The sequence below is a fragment of the Sphaerodactylus townsendi genome, linkage group LG07 (genome assembly GCF_021028975.2).
Source record: "Sphaerodactylus townsendi isolate TG3544 linkage group LG07, MPM_Stown_v2.3, whole genome shotgun sequence".
Taxonomy (NCBI): domain Eukaryota; kingdom Metazoa; phylum Chordata; class Lepidosauria; order Squamata; family Sphaerodactylidae; genus Sphaerodactylus; species Sphaerodactylus townsendi.
In genome coordinates, this window is record NC_059431.1 from 37,663,713 (window position 1) to 37,684,389 (window position 20,677).

The 20,677-nt window shown below is 72.4% G+C and overlaps 1 protein-coding gene across 3 annotated transcripts in view; it reads right to left on the reverse strand.

The window, feature by feature from the left end:
• The window catches only part of ARHGEF28 (Rho guanine nucleotide exchange factor 28), a 161,231-nt gene that overhangs the window by 112,012 nt on the left and 28,542 nt on the right, over positions 1-20,677 (reverse strand). For all 3 annotated transcript variants that reach the window (XM_048504299.1, XM_048504298.1, XM_048504297.1), the window contains exons 3-4: positions 17,935-18,076; positions 14,821-15,114 (exon numbers count right to left, since the gene is read on the reverse strand). In XM_048504299.1, coding sequence (XP_048360256.1) covers positions 14,821-15,114; positions 17,935-18,076 — 436 coding nt within the window. The remainder of the gene's footprint in view (positions 1-14,820; positions 15,115-17,934; positions 18,077-20,677) is intronic.

Consider the following 20,677-nt stretch of genomic DNA (forward strand, 5'->3'; position numbering starts at 1 on the left):
CCCCCCCCACCCCCCCCCCCCCCCACCCCCCCCCCCCCCCACCCCCCCCCCCCCCCACCCCCCCCCCCCCCCACCCCCCCCCCCCCCCACCCCCCCCCCCCCCCACCCCCCCCCCCCCCCACCCCCCCCCCCCCCCACCCCCCCCCCCCCCCACCCCCCCCCCCCCCCACCCCCCCCCCCCCCCACCCCCCCCCCCCCCCACCCCCCCCCCCCCCCACCCCCCCCCCCCCCCACCCCCCCCCCCCCCCACCCCCCCCCCCCCCCACCCCCCCCCCCCCCCACCCCCCCCCCCCCCCACCCCCCCCCCCCCCCACCCCCCCCCCCCCCCACCCCCCCCCCCCCCCACCCCCCCCCCCCCCCACCCCCCCCCCCCCCCACCCCCCCCCCCCCCCACCCCCCCCCCCCCCCACCCCCCCCCCCCCCCACCCCCCCCCCCCCCCACCCCCCCCCCCCCCCACCCCCCCCCCCCCCCACCCCCCCCCCCCCCCACCCCCCCCCCCCCCCACCCCCCCCCCCCCCCACCCCCCCCCCCCCCCACCCCCCCCCCCCCCCACCCCCCCCCCCCCCCACCCCCCCCCCCCCCCACCCCCCCCCCCCCCCACCCCCCCCCCCCCCCACCCCCCCCCCCCCCCACCCCCCCCCCCCCCCACCCCCCCCCCCCCCCACCCCCCCCCCCCCCCACCCCCCCCCCCCCCCACCCCCCCCCCCCCCCACCCCCCCCCCCCCCCACCCCCCCCCCCCCCCACCCCCCCCCCCCCCCACCCCCCCCCCCCCCCACCCCCCCCCCCCCCCACCCCCCCCCCCCCCCACCCCCCCCCCCCCCCACCCCCCCCCCCCCCCACCCCCCCCCCCCCCCACCCCCCCCCCCCCCCACCCCCCCCCCCCCCCACCCCCCCCCCCCCCCACCCCCCCCCCCCCCCACCCCCCCCCCCCCCCACCCCCCCCCCCCCCCACCCCCCCCCCCCCCCACCCCCCCCCCCCCCCACCCCCCCCCCCCCCCACCCCCCCCCCCCCCCACCCCCCCCCCCCCCCACCCCCCCCCCCCCCCACCCCCCCCCCCCCCCACCCCCCCCCCCCCCCACCCCCCCCCCCCCCCACCCCCCCCCCCCCCCACCCCCCCCCCCCCCCACCCCCCCCCCCCCCCACCCCCCCCCCCCCCCACCCCCCCCCCCCCCCACCCCCCCCCCCCCCCACCCCCCCCCCCCCCCACCCCCCCCCCCCCCCACCCCCCCCCCCCCCCACCCCCCCCCCCCCCCACCCCCCCCCCCCCCCACCCCCCCCCCCCCCCACCCCCCCCCCCCCCCACCCCCCCCCCCCCCCACCCCCCCCCCCCCCCACCCCCCCCCCCCCCCACCCCCCCCCCCCCCCACCCCCCCCCCCCCCCACCCCCCCCCCCCCCCACCCCCCCCCCCCCCCACCCCCCCCCCCCCCCACCCCCCCCCCCCCCCACCCCCCCCCCCCCCCACCCCCCCCCCCCCCCACCCCCCCCCCCCCCCACCCCCCCCCCCCCCCACCCCCCCCCCCCCCCACCCCCCCCCCCCCCCACCCCCCCCCCCCCCCACCCCCCCCCCCCCCCACCCCCCCCCCCCCCCACCCCCCCCCCCCCCCACCCCCCCCCCCCCCCACCCCCCCCCCCCCCCACCCCCCCCCCCCCCCACCCCCCCCCCCCCCCACCCCCCCCCCCCCCCACCCCCCCCCCCCCCCACCCCCCCCCCCCCCCACCCCCCCCCCCCCCCACCCCCCCCCCCCCCCACCCCCCCCCCCCCCCACCCCCCCCCCCCCCCACCCCCCCCCCCCCCCACCCCCCCCCCCCCCCACCCCCCCCCCCCCCCACCCCCCCCCCCCCCCACCCCCCCCCCCCCCCACCCCCCCCCCCCCCCACCCCCCCCCCCCCCCACCCCCCCCCCCCCCCACCCCCCCCCCCCCCCACCCCCCCCCCCCCCCACCCCCCCCCCCCCCCACCCCCCCCCCCCCCCACCCCCCCCCCCCCCCACCCCCCCCCCCCCCCACCCCCCCCCCCCCCCACCCCCCCCCCCCCCCACCCCCCCCCCCCCCCACCCCCCCCCCCCCCCACCCCCCCCCCCCCCCACCCCCCCCCCCCCCCACCCCCCCCCCCCCCCACCCCCCCCCCCCCCCACCCCCCCCCCCCCCCACCCCCCCCCCCCCCCACCCCCCCCCCCCCCCACCCCCCCCCCCCCCCACCCCCCCCCCCCCCCACCCCCCCCCCCCCCCACCCCCCCCCCCCCCCACCCCCCCCCCCCCCCACCCCCCCCCCCCCCCACCCCCCCCCCCCCCCACCCCCCCCCCCCCCCACCCCCCCCCCCCCCCACCCCCCCCCCCCCCCACCCCCCCCCCCCCCCACCCCCCCCCCCCCCCACCCCCCCCCCCCCCCACCCCCCCCCCCCCCCACCCCCCCCCCCCCCCACCCCCCCCCCCCCCCACCCCCCCCCCCCCCCACCCCCCCCCCCCCCCACCCCCCCCCCCCCCCACCCCCCCCCCCCCCCACCCCCCCCCCCCCCCACCCCCCCCCCCCCCCACCCCCCCCCCCCCCCACCCCCCCCCCCCCCCACCCCCCCCCCCCCCCACCCCCCCCCCCCCCCACCCCCCCCCCCCCCCACCCCCCCCCCCCCCCACCCCCCCCCCCCCCCACCCCCCCCCCCCCCCACCCCCCCCCCCCCCCACCCCCCCCCCCCCCCACCCCCCCCCCCCCCCACCCCCCCCCCCCCCCACCCCCCCCCCCCCCCACCCCCCCCCCCCCCCACCCCCCCCCCCCCCCACCCCCCCCCCCCCCCACCCCCCCCCCCCCCCACCCCCCCCCCCCCCCACCCCCCCCCCCCCCCACCCCCCCCCCCCCCCACCCCCCCCCCCCCCCACCCCCCCCCCCCCCCACCCCCCCCCCCCCCCACCCCCCCCCCCCCCCACCCCCCCCCCCCCCCACCCCCCCCCCCCCCCACCCCCCCCCCCCCCCACCCCCCCCCCCCCCCACCCCCCCCCCCCCCCACCCCCCCCCCCCCCCACCCCCCCCCCCCCCCACCCCCCCCCCCCCCCACCCCCCCCCCCCCCCACCCCCCCCCCCCCCCACCCCCCCCCCCCCCCACCCCCCCCCCCCCCCACCCCCCCCCCCCCCCACCCCCCCCCCCCCCCACCCCCCCCCCCCCCCACCCCCCCCCCCCCCCACCCCCCCCCCCCCCCACCCCCCCCCCCCCCCACCCCCCCCCCCCCCCACCCCCCCCCCCCCCCACCCCCCCCCCCCCCCACCCCCCCCCCCCCCCACCCCCCCCCCCCCCCACCCCCCCCCCCCCCCACCCCCCCCCCCCCCCACCCCCCCCCCCCCCCACCCCCCCCCCCCCCCACCCCCCCCCCCCCCCACCCCCCCCCCCCCCCACCCCCCCCCCCCCCCACCCCCCCCCCCCCCCACCCCCCCCCCCCCCCACCCCCCCCCCCCCCCACCCCCCCCCCCCCCCACCCCCCCCCCCCCCCACCCCCCCCCCCCCCCACCCCCCCCCCCCCCCACCCCCCCCCCCCCCCACCCCCCCCCCCCCCCACCCCCCCCCCCCCCCACCCCCCCCCCCCCCCACCCCCCCCCCCCCCCACCCCCCCCCCCCCCCACCCCCCCCCCCCCCCACCCCCCCCCCCCCCCACCCCCCCCCCCCCCCACCCCCCCCCCCCCCCACCCCCCCCCCCCCCCACCCCCCCCCCCCCCCACCCCCCCCCCCCCCCACCCCCCCCCCCCCCCACCCCCCCCCCCCCCCACCCCCCCCCCCCCCCACCCCCCCCCCCCCCCACCCCCCCCCCCCCCCACCCCCCCCCCCCCCCACCCCCCCCCCCCCCCACCCCCCCCCCCCCCCACCCCCCCCCCCCCCCACCCCCCCCCCCCCCCACCCCCCCCCCCCCCCACCCCCCCCCCCCCCCACCCCCCCCCCCCCCCACCCCCCCCCCCCCCCACCCCCCCCCCCCCCCACCCCCCCCCCCCCCCACCCCCCCCCCCCCCCACCCCCCCCCCCCCCCACCCCCCCCCCCCCCCACCCCCCCCCCCCCCCACCCCCCCCCCCCCCCACCCCCCCCCCCCCCCACCCCCCCCCCCCCCCACCCCCCCCCCCCCCCACCCCCCCCCCCCCCCACCCCCCCCCCCCCCCACCCCCCCCCCCCCCCACCCCCCCCCCCCCCCACCCCCCCCCCCCCCCACCCCCCCCCCCCCCCACCCCCCCCCCCCCCCACCCCCCCCCCCCCCCACCCCCCCCCCCCCCCACCCCCCCCCCCCCCCACCCCCCCCCCCCCCCACCCCCCCCCCCCCCCACCCCCCCCCCCCCCCACCCCCCCCCCCCCCCACCCCCCCCCCCCCCCACCCCCCCCCCCCCCCACCCCCCCCCCCCCCCACCCCCCCCCCCCCCCACCCCCCCCCCCCCCCACCCCCCCCCCCCCCCACCCCCCCCCCCCCCCACCCCCCCCCCCCCCCACCCCCCCCCCCCCCCACCCCCCCCCCCCCCCACCCCCCCCCCCCCCCACCCCCCCCCCCCCCCACCCCCCCCCCCCCCCACCCCCCCCCCCCCCCACCCCCCCCCCCCCCCACCCCCCCCCCCCCCCACCCCCCCCCCCCCCCACCCCCCCCCCCCCCCACCCCCCCCCCCCCCCACCCCCCCCCCCCCCCACCCCCCCCCCCCCCCACCCCCCCCCCCCCCCACCCCCCCCCCCCCCCACCCCCCCCCCCCCCCACCCCCCCCCCCCCCCACCCCCCCCCCCCCCCACCCCCCCCCCCCCCCACCCCCCCCCCCCCCCACCCCCCCCCCCCCCCACCCCCCCCCCCCCCCACCCCCCCCCCCCCCCACCCCCCCCCCCCCCCACCCCCCCCCCCCCCCACCCCCCCCCCCCCCCACCCCCCCCCCCCCCCACCCCCCCCCCCCCCCACCCCCCCCCCCCCCCACCCCCCCCCCCCCCCACCCCCCCCCCCCCCCACCCCCCCCCCCCCCCACCCCCCCCCCCCCCCACCCCCCCCCCCCCCCACCCCCCCCCCCCCCCACCCCCCCCCCCCCCCACCCCCCCCCCCCCCCACCCCCCCCCCCCCCCACCCCCCCCCCCCCCCACCCCCCCCCCCCCCCACCCCCCCCCCCCCCCACCCCCCCCCCCCCCCACCCCCCCCCCCCCCCACCCCCCCCCCCCCCCACCCCCCCCCCCCCCCACCCCCCCCCCCCCCCACCCCCCCCCCCCCCCACCCCCCCCCCCCCCCACCCCCCCCCCCCCCCACCCCCCCCCCCCCCCACCCCCCCCCCCCCCCACCCCCCCCCCCCCCCACCCCCCCCCCCCCCCACCCCCCCCCCCCCCCACCCCCCCCCCCCCCCACCCCCCCCCCCCCCCACCCCCCCCCCCCCCCACCCCCCCCCCCCCCCACCCCCCCCCCCCCCCACCCCCCCCCCCCCCCACCCCCCCCCCCCCCCACCCCCCCCCCCCCCCACCCCCCCCCCCCCCCACCCCCCCCCCCCCCCACCCCCCCCCCCCCCCACCCCCCCCCCCCCCCACCCCCCCCCCCCCCCACCCCCCCCCCCCCCCACCCCCCCCCCCCCCCACCCCCCCCCCCCCCCACCCCCCCCCCCCCCCACCCCCCCCCCCCCCCACCCCCCCCCCCCCCCACCCCCCCCCCCCCCCACCCCCCCCCCCCCCCACCCCCCCCCCCCCCCACCCCCCCCCCCCCCCACCCCCCCCCCCCCCCACCCCCCCCCCCCCCCACCCCCCCCCCCCCCCACCCCCCCCCCCCCCCACCCCCCCCCCCCCCCACCCCCCCCCCCCCCCACCCCCCCCCCCCCCCACCCCCCCCCCCCCCCACCCCCCCCCCCCCCCACCCCCCCCCCCCCCCACCCCCCCCCCCCCCCACCCCCCCCCCCCCCCACCCCCCCCCCCCCCCACCCCCCCCCCCCCCCACCCCCCCCCCCCCCCACCCCCCCCCCCCCCCACCCCCCCCCCCCCCCACCCCCCCCCCCCCCCACCCCCCCCCCCCCCCACCCCCCCCCCCCCCCACCCCCCCCCCCCCCCACCCCCCCCCCCCCCCACCCCCCCCCCCCCCCACCCCCCCCCCCCCCCACCCCCCCCCCCCCCCACCCCCCCCCCCCCCCACCCCCCCCCCCCCCCACCCCCCCCCCCCCCCACCCCCCCCCCCCCCCACCCCCCCCCCCCCCCACCCCCCCCCCCCCCCACCCCCCCCCCCCCCCACCCCCCCCCCCCCCCACCCCCCCCCCCCCCCACCCCCCCCCCCCCCCACCCCCCCCCCCCCCCACCCCCCCCCCCCCCCACCCCCCCCCCCCCCCACCCCCCCCCCCCCCCACCCCCCCCCCCCCCCACCCCCCCCCCCCCCCACCCCCCCCCCCCCCCACCCCCCCCCCCCCCCACCCCCCCCCCCCCCCACCCCCCCCCCCCCCCACCCCCCCCCCCCCCCACCCCCCCCCCCCCCCACCCCCCCCCCCCCCCACCCCCCCCCCCCCCCACCCCCCCCCCCCCCCACCCCCCCCCCCCCCCACCCCCCCCCCCCCCCACCCCCCCCCCCCCCCACCCCCCCCCCCCCCCACCCCCCCCCCCCCCCACCCCCCCCCCCCCCCACCCCCCCCCCCCCCCACCCCCCCCCCCCCCCACCCCCCCCCCCCCCCACCCCCCCCCCCCCCCACCCCCCCCCCCCCCCACCCCCCCCCCCCCCCACCCCCCCCCCCCCCCACCCCCCCCCCCCCCCACCCCCCCCCCCCCCCACCCCCCCCCCCCCCCACCCCCCCCCCCCCCCACCCCCCCCCCCCCCCACCCCCCCCCCCCCCCACCCCCCCCCCCCCCCACCCCCCCCCCCCCCCACCCCCCCCCCCCCCCACCCCCCCCCCCCCCCACCCCCCCCCCCCCCCACCCCCCCCCCCCCCCACCCCCCCCCCCCCCCACCCCCCCCCCCCCCCACCCCCCCCCCCCCCCACCCCCCCCCCCCCCCACCCCCCCCCCCCCCCACCCCCCCCCCCCCCCACCCCCCCCCCCCCCCACCCCCCCCCCCCCCCACCCCCCCCCCCCCCCACCCCCCCCCCCCCCCACCCCCCCCCCCCCCCACCCCCCCCCCCCCCCACCCCCCCCCCCCCCCACCCCCCCCCCCCCCCACCCCCCCCCCCCCCCACCCCCCCCCCCCCCCACCCCCCCCCCCCCCCACCCCCCCCCCCCCCCACCCCCCCCCCCCCCCACCCCCCCCCCCCCCCACCCCCCCCCCCCCCCACCCCCCCCCCCCCCCACCCCCCCCCCCCCCCACCCCCCCCCCCCCCCACCCCCCCCCCCCCCCACCCCCCCCCCCCCCCACCCCCCCCCCCCCCCACCCCCCCCCCCCCCCACCCCCCCCCCCCCCCACCCCCCCCCCCCCCCACCCCCCCCCCCCCCCACCCCCCCCCCCCCCCACCCCCCCCCCCCCCCACCCCCCCCCCCCCCCACCCCCCCCCCCCCCCACCCCCCCCCCCCCCCACCCCCCCCCCCCCCCACCCCCCCCCCCCCCCACCCCCCCCCCCCCCCACCCCCCCCCCCCCCCACCCCCCCCCCCCCCCACCCCCCCCCCCCCCCACCCCCCCCCCCCCCCACCCCCCCCCCCCCCCACCCCCCCCCCCCCCCACCCCCCCCCCCCCCCACCCCCCCCCCCCCCCACCCCCCCCCCCCCCCACCCCCCCCCCCCCCCACCCCCCCCCCCCCCCACCCCCCCCCCCCCCCACCCCCCCCCCCCCCCACCCCCCCCCCCCCCCACCCCCCCCCCCCCCCACCCCCCCCCCCCCCCACCCCCCCCCCCCCCCACCCCCCCCCCCCCCCACCCCCCCCCCCCCCCACCCCCCCCCCCCCCCACCCCCCCCCCCCCCCACCCCCCCCCCCCCCCACCCCCCCCCCCCCCCACCCCCCCCCCCCCCCACCCCCCCCCCCCCCCACCCCCCCCCCCCCCCACCCCCCCCCCCCCCCACCCCCCCCCCCCCCCACCCCCCCCCCCCCCCACCCCCCCCCCCCCCCACCCCCCCCCCCCCCCACCCCCCCCCCCCCCCACCCCCCCCCCCCCCCACCCCCCCCCCCCCCCACCCCCCCCCCCCCCCACCCCCCCCCCCCCCCACCCCCCCCCCCCCCCACCCCCCCCCCCCCCCACCCCCCCCCCCCCCCACCCCCCCCCCCCCCCACCCCCCCCCCCCCCCACCCCCCCCCCCCCCCACCCCCCCCCCCCCCCACCCCCCCCCCCCCCCACCCCCCCCCCCCCCCACCCCCCCCCCCCCCCACCCCCCCCCCCCCCCACCCCCCCCCCCCCCCACCCCCCCCCCCCCCCACCCCCCCCCCCCCCCACCCCCCCCCCCCCCCACCCCCCCCCCCCCCCACCCCCCCCCCCCCCCACCCCCCCCCCCCCCCACCCCCCCCCCCCCCCACCCCCCCCCCCCCCCACCCCCCCCCCCCCCCACCCCCCCCCCCCCCCACCCCCCCCCCCCCCCACCCCCCCCCCCCCCCACCCCCCCCCCCCCCCACCCCCCCCCCCCCCCACCCCCCCCCCCCCCCACCCCCCCCCCCCCCCACCCCCCCCCCCCCCCACCCCCCCCCCCCCCCACCCCCCCCCCCCCCCACCCCCCCCCCCCCCCACCCCCCCCCCCCCCCACCCCCCCCCCCCCCCACCCCCCCCCCCCCCCACCCCCCCCCCCCCCCACCCCCCCCCCCCCCCACCCCCCCCCCCCCCCACCCCCCCCCCCCCCCACCCCCCCCCCCCCCCACCCCCCCCCCCCCCCACCCCCCCCCCCCCCCACCCCCCCCCCCCCCCACCCCCCCCCCCCCCCACCCCCCCCCCCCCCCACCCCCCCCCCCCCCCACCCCCCCCCCCCCCCACCCCCCCCCCCCCCCACCCCCCCCCCCCCCCACCCCCCCCCCCCCCCACCCCCCCCCCCCCCCACCCCCCCCCCCCCCCACCCCCCCCCCCCCCCACCCCCCCCCCCCCCCACCCCCCCCCCCCCCCACCCCCCCCCCCCCCCACCCCCCCCCCCCCCCACCCCCCCCCCCCCCCACCCCCCCCCCCCCCCACCCCCCCCCCCCCCCACCCCCCCCCCCCCCCACCCCCCCCCCCCCCCACCCCCCCCCCCCCCCACCCCCCCCCCCCCCCACCCCCCCCCCCCCCCACCCCCCCCCCCCCCCACCCCCCCCCCCCCCCACCCCCCCCCCCCCCCACCCCCCCCCCCCCCCACCCCCCCCCCCCCCCACCCCCCCCCCCCCCCACCCCCCCCCCCCCCCACCCCCCCCCCCCCCCACCCCCCCCCCCCCCCACCCCCCCCCCCCCCCACCCCCCCCCCCCCCCACCCCCCCCCCCCCCCACCCCCCCCCCCCCCCACCCCCCCCCCCCCCCACCCCCCCCCCCCCCCACCCCCCCCCCCCCCCACCCCCCCCCCCCCCCACCCCCCCCCCCCCCCACCCCCCCCCCCCCCCACCCCCCCCCCCCCCCACCCCCCCCCCCCCCCACCCCCCCCCCCCCCCACCCCCCCCCCCCCCCACCCCCCCCCCCCCCCACCCCCCCCCCCCCCCACCCCCCCCCCCCCCCACCCCCCCCCCCCCCCACCCCCCCCCCCCCCCACCCCCCCCCCCCCCCACCCCCCCCCCCCCCCACCCCCCCCCCCCCCCACCCCCCCCCCCCCCCACCCCCCCCCCCCCCCACCCCCCCCCCCCCCCACCCCCCCCCCCCCCCACCCCCCCCCCCCCCCACCCCCCCCCCCCCCCACCCCCCCCCCCCCCCACCCCCCCCCCCCCCCACCCCCCCCCCCCCCCACCCCCCCCCCCCCCCACCCCCCCCCCCCCCCACCCCCCCCCCCCCCCACCCCCCCCCCCCCCCACCCCCCCCCCCCCCCACCCCCCCCCCCCCCCACCCCCCCCCCCCCCCACCCCCCCCCCCCCCCACCCCCCCCCCCCCCCACCCCCCCCCCCCCCCACCCCCCCCCCCCCCCACCCCCCCCCCCCCCCACCCCCCCCCCCCCCCACCCCCCCCCCCCCCCACCCCCCCCCCCCCCCACCCCCCCCCCCCCCCACCCCCCCCCCCCCCCACCCCCCCCCCCCCCCACCCCCCCCCCCCCCCACCCCCCCCCCCCCCCACCCCCCCCCCCCCCCACCCCCCCCCCCCCCCACCCCCCCCCCCCCCCACCCCCCCCCCCCCCCACCCCCCCCCCCCCCCACCCCCCCCCCCCCCCACCCCCCCCCCCCCCCACCCCCCCCCCCCCCCACCCCCCCCCCCCCCCACCCCCCCCCCCCCCCACCCCCCCCCCCCCCCACCCCCCCCCCCCCCCACCCCCCCCCCCCCCCACCCCCCCCCCCCCCCACCCCCCCCCCCCCCCACCCCCCCCCCCCCCCACCCCCCCCCCCCCCCACCCCCCCCCCCCCCCACCCCCCCCCCCCCCCACCCCCCCCCCCCCCCACCCCCCCCCCCCCCCACCCCCCCCCCCCCCCACCCCCCCCCCCCCCCACCCCCCCCCCCCCCCACCCCCCCCCCCCCCCACCCCCCCCCCCCCCCACCCCCCCCCCCCCCCACCCCCCCCCCCCCCCACCCCCCCCCCCCCCCACCCCCCCCCCCCCCCACCCCCCCCCCCCCCCACCCCCCCCCCCCCCCACCCCCCCCCCCCCCCACCCCCCCCCCCCCCCACCCCCCCCCCCCCCCACCCCCCCCCCCCCCCACCCCCCCCCCCCCCCACCCCCCCCCCCCCCCACCCCCCCCCCCCCCCACCCCCCCCCCCCCCCACCCCCCCCCCCCCCCACCCCCCCCCCCCCCCACCCCCCCCCCCCCCCACCCCCCCCCCCCCCCACCCCCCCCCCCCCCCACCCCCCCCCCCCCCCACCCCCCCCCCCCCCCACCCCCCCCCCCCCCCACCCCCCCCCCCCCCCACCCCCCCCCCCCCCCACCCCCCCCCCCCCCCACCCCCCCCCCCCCCCACCCCCCCCCCCCCCCACCCCCCCCCCCCCCCACCCCCCCCCCCCCCCACCCCCCCCCCCCCCCACCCCCCCCCCCCCCCACCCCCCCCCCCCCCCACCCCCCCCCCCCCCCACCCCCCCCCCCCCCCACCCCCCCCCCCCCCCACCCCCCCCCCCCCCCACCCCCCCCCCCCCCCACCCCCCCCCCCCCCCACCCCCCCCCCCCCCCACCCCCCCCCCCCCCCACCCCCCCCCCCCCCCACCCCCCCCCCCCCCCACCCCCCCCCCCCCCCACCCCCCCCCCCCCCCACCCCCCCCCCCCCCCACCCCCCCCCCCCCCCACCCCCCCCCCCCCCCACCCCCCCCCCCCCCCACCCCCCCCCCCCCCCACCCCCCCCCCCCCCCACCCCCCCCCCCCCCCACCCCCCCCCCCCCCCACCCCCCCCCCCCCCCACCCCCCCCCCCCCCCACCCCCCCCCCCCCCCACCCCCCCCCCCCCCCACCCCCCCCCCCCCCCACCCCCCCCCCCCCCCACCCCCCCCCCCCCCCACCCCCCCCCCCCCCCACCCCCCCCCCCCCCCACCCCCCCCCCCCCCCACCCCCCCCCCCCCCCACCCCCCCCCCCCCCCACCCCCCCCCCCCCCCACCCCCCCCCCCCCCCACCCCCCCCCCCCCCCACCCCCCCCCCCCCCCACCCCCCCCCCCCCCCACCCCCCCCCCCCCCCACCCCCCCCCCCCCCCACCCCCCCCCCCCCCCACCCCCCCCCCCCCCCACCCCCCCCCCCCCCCACCCCCCCCCCCCCCCACCCCCCCCCCCCCCCACCCCCCCCCCCCCCCACCCCCCCCCCCCCCCACCCCCCCCCCCCCCCACCCCCCCCCCCCCCCACCCCCCCCCCCCCCCACCCCCCCCCCCCCCCACCCCCCCCCCCCCCCACCCCCCCCCCCCCCCACCCCCCCCCCCCCCCACCCCCCCCCCCCCCCACCCCCCCCCCCCCCCACCCCCCCCCCCCCCCACCCCCCCCCCCCCCCACCCCCCCCCCCCCCCACCCCCCCCCCCCCCCACCCCCCCCCCCCCCCACCCCCCCCCCCCCCCACCCCCCCCCCCCCCCACCCCCCCCCCCCCCCACCCCCCCCCCCCCCCACCCCCCCCCCCCCCCACCCCCCCCCCCCCCCACCCCCCCCCCCCCCCACCCCCCCCCCCCCCCACCCCCCCCCCCCCCCACCCCCCCCCCCCCCCACCCCCCCCCCCCCCCACCCCCCCCCCCCCCCACCCCCCCCCCCCCCCACCCCCCCCCCCCCCCACCCCCCCCCCCCCCCACCCCCCCCCCCCCCCACCCCCCCCCCCCCCCACCCCCCCCCCCCCCCACCCCCCCCCCCCCCCACCCCCCCAGATACCAAATTATGTAGGGTGGTGAGAACCACAAAGGATTTCAAGTAAGAGCTCCAAGCCGACCTTGATAAATTAGGTGAGTGGGCTCAGAAATGGCAAATGCAGTTCAATGTAGCAAAATGTAAAGTGATGCACATAGGGGCAAAAAATCCAAACTTCACATACACGCTACAGGGGTCAGTGCTATCAGTCACAGACCAGGAAAGGGATTTGGGTGTCTTAGTTGATAGTTCCATGGGAATATCAACTCAATGCATGGCAGCTGTAAAAAAGGCAAACTCTATGCTGGGGATCATTAGAAAAGGAACTGATAATAAAACTGCAGATTGTCATGCCCTTATATAAAGCAGTAGTGCGACCGCACTTGGAGTACTGTGTCCAGTTCTGGTTGCCGCATCTCAAAAAGGATATTGAGGAGATAGAAAAAGTGCAGAGAGGGGCAACAAGGATGATTGAGGGACTGGAGCACCTTCCCTATGAGGAGAGGCTGCAGCGTTTGGGACTCTTTAGTTTGGAGAGGAGGCAGCTGAGGGGGGATATGATTGAAGTCTACAAAATTATGCATGGGGTAGAAAATGTTGACAGAGAGAAATTTTTCTCTCTTTCTCACAATACTAGAACCAGGGGGCATCCATTGAAAATGCTGGGGGAAAGAATTAGAACTAATAAAAGGAAACACTTCTTCACGCAACGTGTGATTGGTGTTTGGAATATGCTGCCACTGGAGGTGATGATGGCTACTAACCTGGATAGCTTTAAAAGGGGCTTGGACAGATTTATGGAGGAGAAGTCGATTTATGGCTACCAATCTTGATCCTCCTTGATCTGAGATTGCAAATGCCTTAACAGACCAGGTGATCGGGAGCAACAGCCGCAGAAGTCCATTGCGTTCACATCCTACATGTGAGCTCCCAAAGGCACTTGGTGGGCCACTGCGAGTAGCAGAGAGCTGGACTAGATGGACTTTGGTCTGATCCAGCTGGCTTGTTCTTATGTTCTTATGTTCTTATAACATGATTCAATGTAAATCATAGCTAATGGGGTTAAAAAATCACCAGCATATTATTATTGTTAGTAGTATTGCAGTAAATAAGCTGTTAGCTAACTAAAATTCCTGTACAACAACATTCCTTTAACTGTTTCATGTCTTCTTTTGTTTCTGTAACAACAATTTCTGAGTAAAAGACTTCATCTGCTTGGAAACAGGGTGGAGCCATTTTACTTCCACCATTTTCATTTTGTTTCAAGGGCCAAAGTTTTCACAAGTTGCTGACAACCATCACAGTGCCATTCAAAGGAATTACACTCGTCTAAACCCATTGTCTTCAAACAACTTAGAAAGCTATAACTCTCCTGAGGAAGGCTGTCAATAACACAAACTGAGCTAGGGATTTTTTTTTTAAGAGACAGAAACAAAAACTGAATTACAGCAACTATTATGGCATTTTTGTGATACTACTGGAACAACTGAAGGTCTGTATTTTCTTTTCTGTGTGATAAATTTCACATAATAGCAGCAATGTAAAATATAGCAATTCAGAATCTTTTATCATTCATTTTTAAGGTTAGATTCATTCAGATACGCTACTGTGGAGAAAAACCCCAAATAATTTACCTAATCTGTAGGGAATTCAGCTGCAAAAATGTGGTTTGAACACCATCCCAGTAATATATTATTTGATGAAACATCCATTTTTTGCAGAAAAGCAGTGGTAGATGTCTTTAGAGATAGGCAAATCCAACTTCTCGTTAGCTTCTAATTGCACAAAAGGTTTATTTAACAAGCCATAATGGCTGGTGGGCATGGAGTACTGCATAACCCATACACCCTGCATAACCCATACACCCAGTTAAGAGCTAAAGAGAAATGGAATGGAACAAAGGAAGAGCAAAGTTTTGCAGCTGGCTGGTAGGAGCACACTTGGGGCCTCCAAGGACGTGTAGTTTTACTTTCAGAAAGCTGATAATGCTTTACAGACAAGCACTATCTGTCCGGTTTCTTCCTTCATGTTTGTAAACAAACCAGGCATATTTGTAAACAAACAGATATCACAAAAATGTCCCAAGTCTCACGAGGAAACAATATGGTTGGTTGCACACATAGCAGTATTGATTCAGATAAACTTCTATATATTCTTGGTACTTTTCACATTGAATCTGTTTATCTGCCTCAGTTTGTATTCTCCTGTATTAGATTTTACAAGAGTCTTATTTTACCTATCTTTCAGCAATAAGAAGTGATCCTGACCTAGAGGGATTTAAGAATCTTTTTGATTGAATCTTGTTTTAAATAGTTCTCCTTTTGCAATATCTTCCCTGTTCAGTTGCTTATAACTTTAAATGCATCCACGTGATAGCTTCACAGTTGTGCATCTGATAAGGTGAGCTCTGACTTATAACAGATTATTCTGGAATACATCTTGTTACTCTTTAAAGGGTGTCTGGACTGCTTTATGATTTAATATAGCAGAATAAACCTTACATGAACTACAAAAAGGCAAAGTCAAGAAGAAAAACAGAGAATTGCATACCATCTTGTGAACAAGTTCCAGTAATGTTCCAAGTAGGTGAAATCTCTTTGTGAGCCATGGCTAGCATAATGTCACGATCCAATGATTGAAAGTCTTCAGCCATTAAGCCAAACATGCTGAGGAGTGTGTCGTGACTAGAGGAAGTGAGGCAACCAGCTTGGTCCATCAGAAAATGTGCTACCTCAGAAGCTGTGTTCCACTTGTAAGTAACAGAGGAATAGCCCAAAGTCTCAGACACACCTTCTTTGGTGTACATGACCACGCACACAGAAACATCTTCTTGTTCTCCATGAGCTGAATAAGTACATAAAAGGTAAGGTATTAGCACAGTACACATTCAAGCTTCCAGGTTGCAATATCTTTTTCTACTCACTGTTAAAAAACACTTTTAAATATAATTTGCTTTCCTTTTGTTCAGATATTTTAAAGACGGGGCTGAAACTTTACAGTCAAACAGGCATAAGCACTGGAATGGGCATGAGGCATACCATTCTGACTTTTCTTAATGAAGTTATAAAAGATACAAACAAGTTCCATACTCTAAATCCTACCAAATTTCCATAAACACAATTAAAAAACACATGTTGGAATGGTTTCTGCCATTCCAACTTCTTTTAAAAATGCAATCCTTGAAGACAGCAACATGCACTCGGAAGGCCATGGACACACAGAGATGAACTACACATGAGAGAGGCTGCCACTCATCAAGGCGGGAAAGGGTTTTCTCCTGACTGCTTTGCCCCATGTGTCTTGGCTGGTTGGGATGGTAAAAGTCTACAGTTCTCAAAATGTACCCACTCTATTTCCTATTTTTACTTCAACATTTCCACAGACCATCTACATCAGAACAGAAGGGGAATTAACTGCTACCCATTCATTCTTCCTCCTCTCTACCATCACCTGTTGCTCACCTGGGAGGAAGAGAAGCTTCCTTAATCACCTCCCAGCCCCCATTCAAAGAGGATCCAGCAAGTTGCCTATGCCTCATGAAGGCCTCAGCCCTTTTGTGAGGCATGGACTCTCACAAAGGGTCAGAGGTTCTGGCGGTTGCCTCAGCTGCTGCCTCAGGAATTGCTGCCCACACTGTCTAATATTGATCTAAATGTAGGTGGGTCCCCCATCCACACCTGTCTGGGTAAGATCATTCCCACGTTATTCTGGTGGGATGCTGTTGTTACCACGGGGAAGATTTTCAAAACTTGTTCTGCGCCTGCAGTATCAGGCCTGGCTCCTGCTGGGCCTGGCATCTCGTGTCCAGAGTCAAGATCAGTAGCCTGGGGCCTGGATGGTTTCTCAATCGCTTGCTTTGTAACTAGTAACCCCCCTTATCTCTGGCTACCTGGGGAAGGGAAGGAGAAGGAGACTGTCGCAGATTGAAGTTGCATAACAATGTTGCTTTCTCACTATCTTTTCTTATGTGAATTGTTTTGTGAATGAATGGGAAGGGGGATTGTCTGAAGGTGCAATATTTTAACATATATACTGGGGGCAGAAGACAGAGCGCCAGCTCTGGCTTTCTGAGCCCCAGGTTTTGACATGGTTCAATAAAGCTCTTGAAATATCCCTGAGTCTTAATTATTGACTGTATTAACAGACCCTTACAGATGGTCAGACCCCAGTTTGAAAAGTGCTACAGTATGTAATGTAGATTGTCCGGCCAATCCAAAATGTCACTATGACCACTCCTGCAATGTATGAAAAGAAAACTGGGAATGAAGGAGTCTCCCACTACCTGCTGCTTGGCCCATGTAACACCAACATATCTAACACACCCGTTGTGGCAATATAACTTTCCAGGAAAGTGCTAGGTAATGTGTCTTGTATTGACAACCAGTTTGGAACAGTGGATCAAGGGTAGGAAAGTCATTTGCCTGCTTTGGGCAGGCATTATCCTGCTCTCTGTGGCTGATGGAAGGTCAGTATGGAGAGGAGAAACGACACTGCCATACAAATCAGGTAATGCTCTGGAAACCCAGAGTTCCCAGTAAGTAGGCTCAAGTGCCTACTTGATATCTGGGATTTCACCAGGATGTGATATTTACACACACAGCATCCTGCCGCCAAAGCTCTTAGGAAGGCCTGGCACCCTAATCAAGTGTCAGACTAGGACTGTGGAGACCAAAGTTCAAACCTGCTCAGCCATGTAAGTCAATGGATCACTGGGGGGTCAGTCATGATCTCAGTCTAATTTATCTCACCTGAATATTAGGGTGTGGAGGGGGGCAGATATATGTCTCAAAAGATAATTAAAATAAAGAGGTGACAAATAACTGACAAATAACTGCTGAAGTTTCACATCAGGGCTATAGCTTGCCCCCTCTAATGGAGCAAGTTGGGAGCTGGGAAACATTTTAGTCTGCAAATGTTGTCTAAGAAAATCAACCCAAGCAGTTGCTTCTCTAGAAAGTTGCCGTTTGGCTTCCATTTTAAAAAAAACCTCTCAAATAAGATGACTAAACAATGTGGTACAGATGAGAGATATTGTGGTTATGGGTCAGACTAGGATCTGGAAGACCCAGGTTCAAATCTCCACTCTGCCATAGAAGCCCAATCCATAATGGTGGCTTGGGACAGTGCATGCCCATCACCTCCAAAGAGTTTTGCAGCAATGTGGGAAGTTAAAAAAAAGAAAATGGGGAAAACCGGAAGTATGGCAAGCCTCCTAGGCAGCCAAAGTGGCTGTGACTGCTGCCTTTTTGGTGGTATAAGTGAATGGGAATGTGTAAAAAAAAATGCTCCCATGGGAACTGGTGTGAACTCCTGTGCCAGAAGAGTGCCAGTGCAGCAATTGTTTGCACCCAGGCACCATGTGGCCACAAGACTCCTTGGAGCCAGCGTAAGTGGCCCTGTCACTACCATAGATACCACTTACGCCACGTGGAGTGGTGTTTACGCTGGCCTTTTCACACACACCCTTCTGGATCACTCTGTAAGTGACCTTAGGCTAGCCACACATTCACAGCCTAGCCTATCTGACAAGGTTGTTGTGAGGATAAAGCAGAGGAAAAGCGAATTATGTCAGCCACTTTAAATCCCCCTTTGGGGAAAAAGGCATGATATAAATGAAGTAAATAAATAATAATAATTAAAATAATAATGAATAATAATACTCACCTGGAATAGTAGATTGAAGGGTGTCATCACCAATACGTTTGGCAAAAACCACATGTCTCTGGTTTGAGCCATTGTAAACAAAGTAAAATTCAGCATCCTCCAAGAGAACTATGTAAAATTTTCCATATACAGTGAGTTGTCCCTGAAACATGAACACAACTCTGTAGATACAGGAAAATCTAGCTTGATATGTACAGTCATGCAGTAAGAGTTAATTATCATTTATTCCCAAGGCCCATCATGGAATGTAATTAATGACTTTCACTATAAATTATACGCAACACATATAAGCTTGCAATAGATATGGGACAAAACAAGTAGTAGTATTCAAATGATGTAACAACCGGTTCTGGTGGTGGGAATTAAAATAATTTAACAACTGATTGATTACAAGCACCATTTTAGCAACCGGTTCTGCCGAAGTGGTGCGAACCTGCTGAATCCCACCACTGGACAAAACCAGCATTAAGCCTTCCAGTATCAGTGTGAGAATTACAGTAAACAAATAGTTAAATCTGTCCCATTAAAATTCTCCCATCAAAATTGATGGGACTTCTGTGTTTAACTTTGGCAAGAACATGCTCATGATGCTCAAACCATTTTATCCCATATTTCACAAATTCCTATAACTGGAGTTCAAAGCAGAATTTTAAAATGCCAGCTACACATAAACAACTTAGAAACAATTAATCTAGTTTCTAGCATAATTTGCAATGATACGTCTACTTTAATACCATTTTACATCAATCGTATTAGGCTTATTTATTCCAAACTTTAAATATTTTGTTAATCAAATAAAAGTGCTTGCCATTTCTATTTTAATACTGAATTTATGCTAGTTCTAACAGATACCAACCCACACTTTTTCTAAGCAGTTGAAAGTAACAAGCCAAGACAAGCCTTTCATGCAACACCTTCAAAAGAGAACAGTAAAAGGATTTAAGTCAGAAAACAATAACATCTGGCAGATTTGAGGGAGGAAATTTAGACTGGGTTATGCTTCCTTAAATGAAGAACAGCAGCTGCCTCCACTAGTATTCCTGGTTACTACAGTTACTTCAGACAGAGTTGTCCTTACATGACTGAAACAACCTGCTATGGAAAACAAATTGCATAAAGAGATGACAAGTTTGTCACAGTTCAAAATACACCTCATAACACATCCGGCCTAGTTCCTTGAGGTGAGAGAATCAGCCCATTATTCCAAGTGAAAGTTTGATGGGTGTTGGCCACTTGCTGAGGTAAAAGATCACCTTGTACTCTGGCTTCATACGGTAAAAGAAAGAAAGAACAGCAACTTGTTATGCAGGAATATATTAATATGGATTGTGTTTAGGAGGCCCAATCTTGTAATGTTTAAGACCAAACTAGTCACGATGACCAGAACCTTTTTGGTTGGCAGATATCAAGATCATAGTCTGGAGTGTGGTAGTAGGTTGAGTAGCAAAAAACAGGGCAGCCAATATATTCTGCTGCACCCACTGACACCATCAGTAGGCAATACAAAGGGATGAACAGCCCAGAAAAGGATGGGGTAGGCCAACTTGTGACTCCAAGCAGTAGGCAGACAGGAGGGGGCAAACCTAAGGAAAAGGTCCAGGCCCAAGAAAAGGAACAGGGCACCACCACACTGTTGCATCCTCCCAGCCCTGATCCCTGGGCTGAACACTTAACACTTTGTGGCACCTGCACAAAAGTTCCAGTTGCTGAAGCACTTCAGGGAATTTAAGAAGGAGGTGGGCAGCTGGTAGACTGGGGGCATGGAGAAGCCCACTGGCAGCTGGGGGCATGACTGAATGCATGGCACATCTGGCAGGTATGTACCAGCACTTTTTAAAATAAAAAGTGCTGTATCCAAGTATCCTGCAGCATTGAGAACATCTTGATGGTTGTTTCCCCATTCAAGACACCAAAAAAATGGAGTCCTTGCACAGAAGTAAGGGCCTCTTGAGAAAGAGACATTAAGGACCTGTTGCACTCCTGATGTCATCAGGAGCACAAGAGAGTTTCCAAATTTAAAGTAGGCTGAGAAAAACACAATATGCTTATACTTGGAAAACAGCTGATATTACTCCAGCCCATTCTGAACTGAACCAAGGAAATTTCACCCACTCTCACTAATACTCTCCAGGAGAGAAAAATTTAGCAGTACATTTCAAAATGGCTTCCTGTGGTGGCACACTCCTGGTTCACCCAGTGAGCAAGATAATGGAGGGGAGGGAGGATCTGCTTTATTTATTTTAAAGATTTATAAGCCTGCCTTTCCCCTATACAGCTGAACCAAGGCGGGCAACAACAATAAAATCCATACAAGGATATTTATAGCTACAGAACTAAAATCACAAGCAGGAAAGCAATAAAGGACTCTTTTTTTTTTAAATCGAGAGTTCATACAGCAAACCCCACAGACCCACTTAAGACATCCCAGCATTGTACCACATAAACCAGAGGTACTAAAATTAGAAATCAGAGGGAAAACTGAAATATTTACATTAAAATTCAGTGTAATCACCACAGGAAGAGTAACTCATAAATGTTATAATAACTCCAGAAGAATTGTCATATTAACCCGCTGCAGTAAAACTAAACAGGAGCTTTACTGGGGCACCTCAAAGTTTTTAGTTTAGCATAAGCTTTCACATATTAGAGTGTACCTCGCTGCAAGTAGTGAGTCTTTACTAAGCAGGTGTTTATACAGTTTAAGTCTGCAAAGAAAAATCACAAACTCACAGATCACATCAGC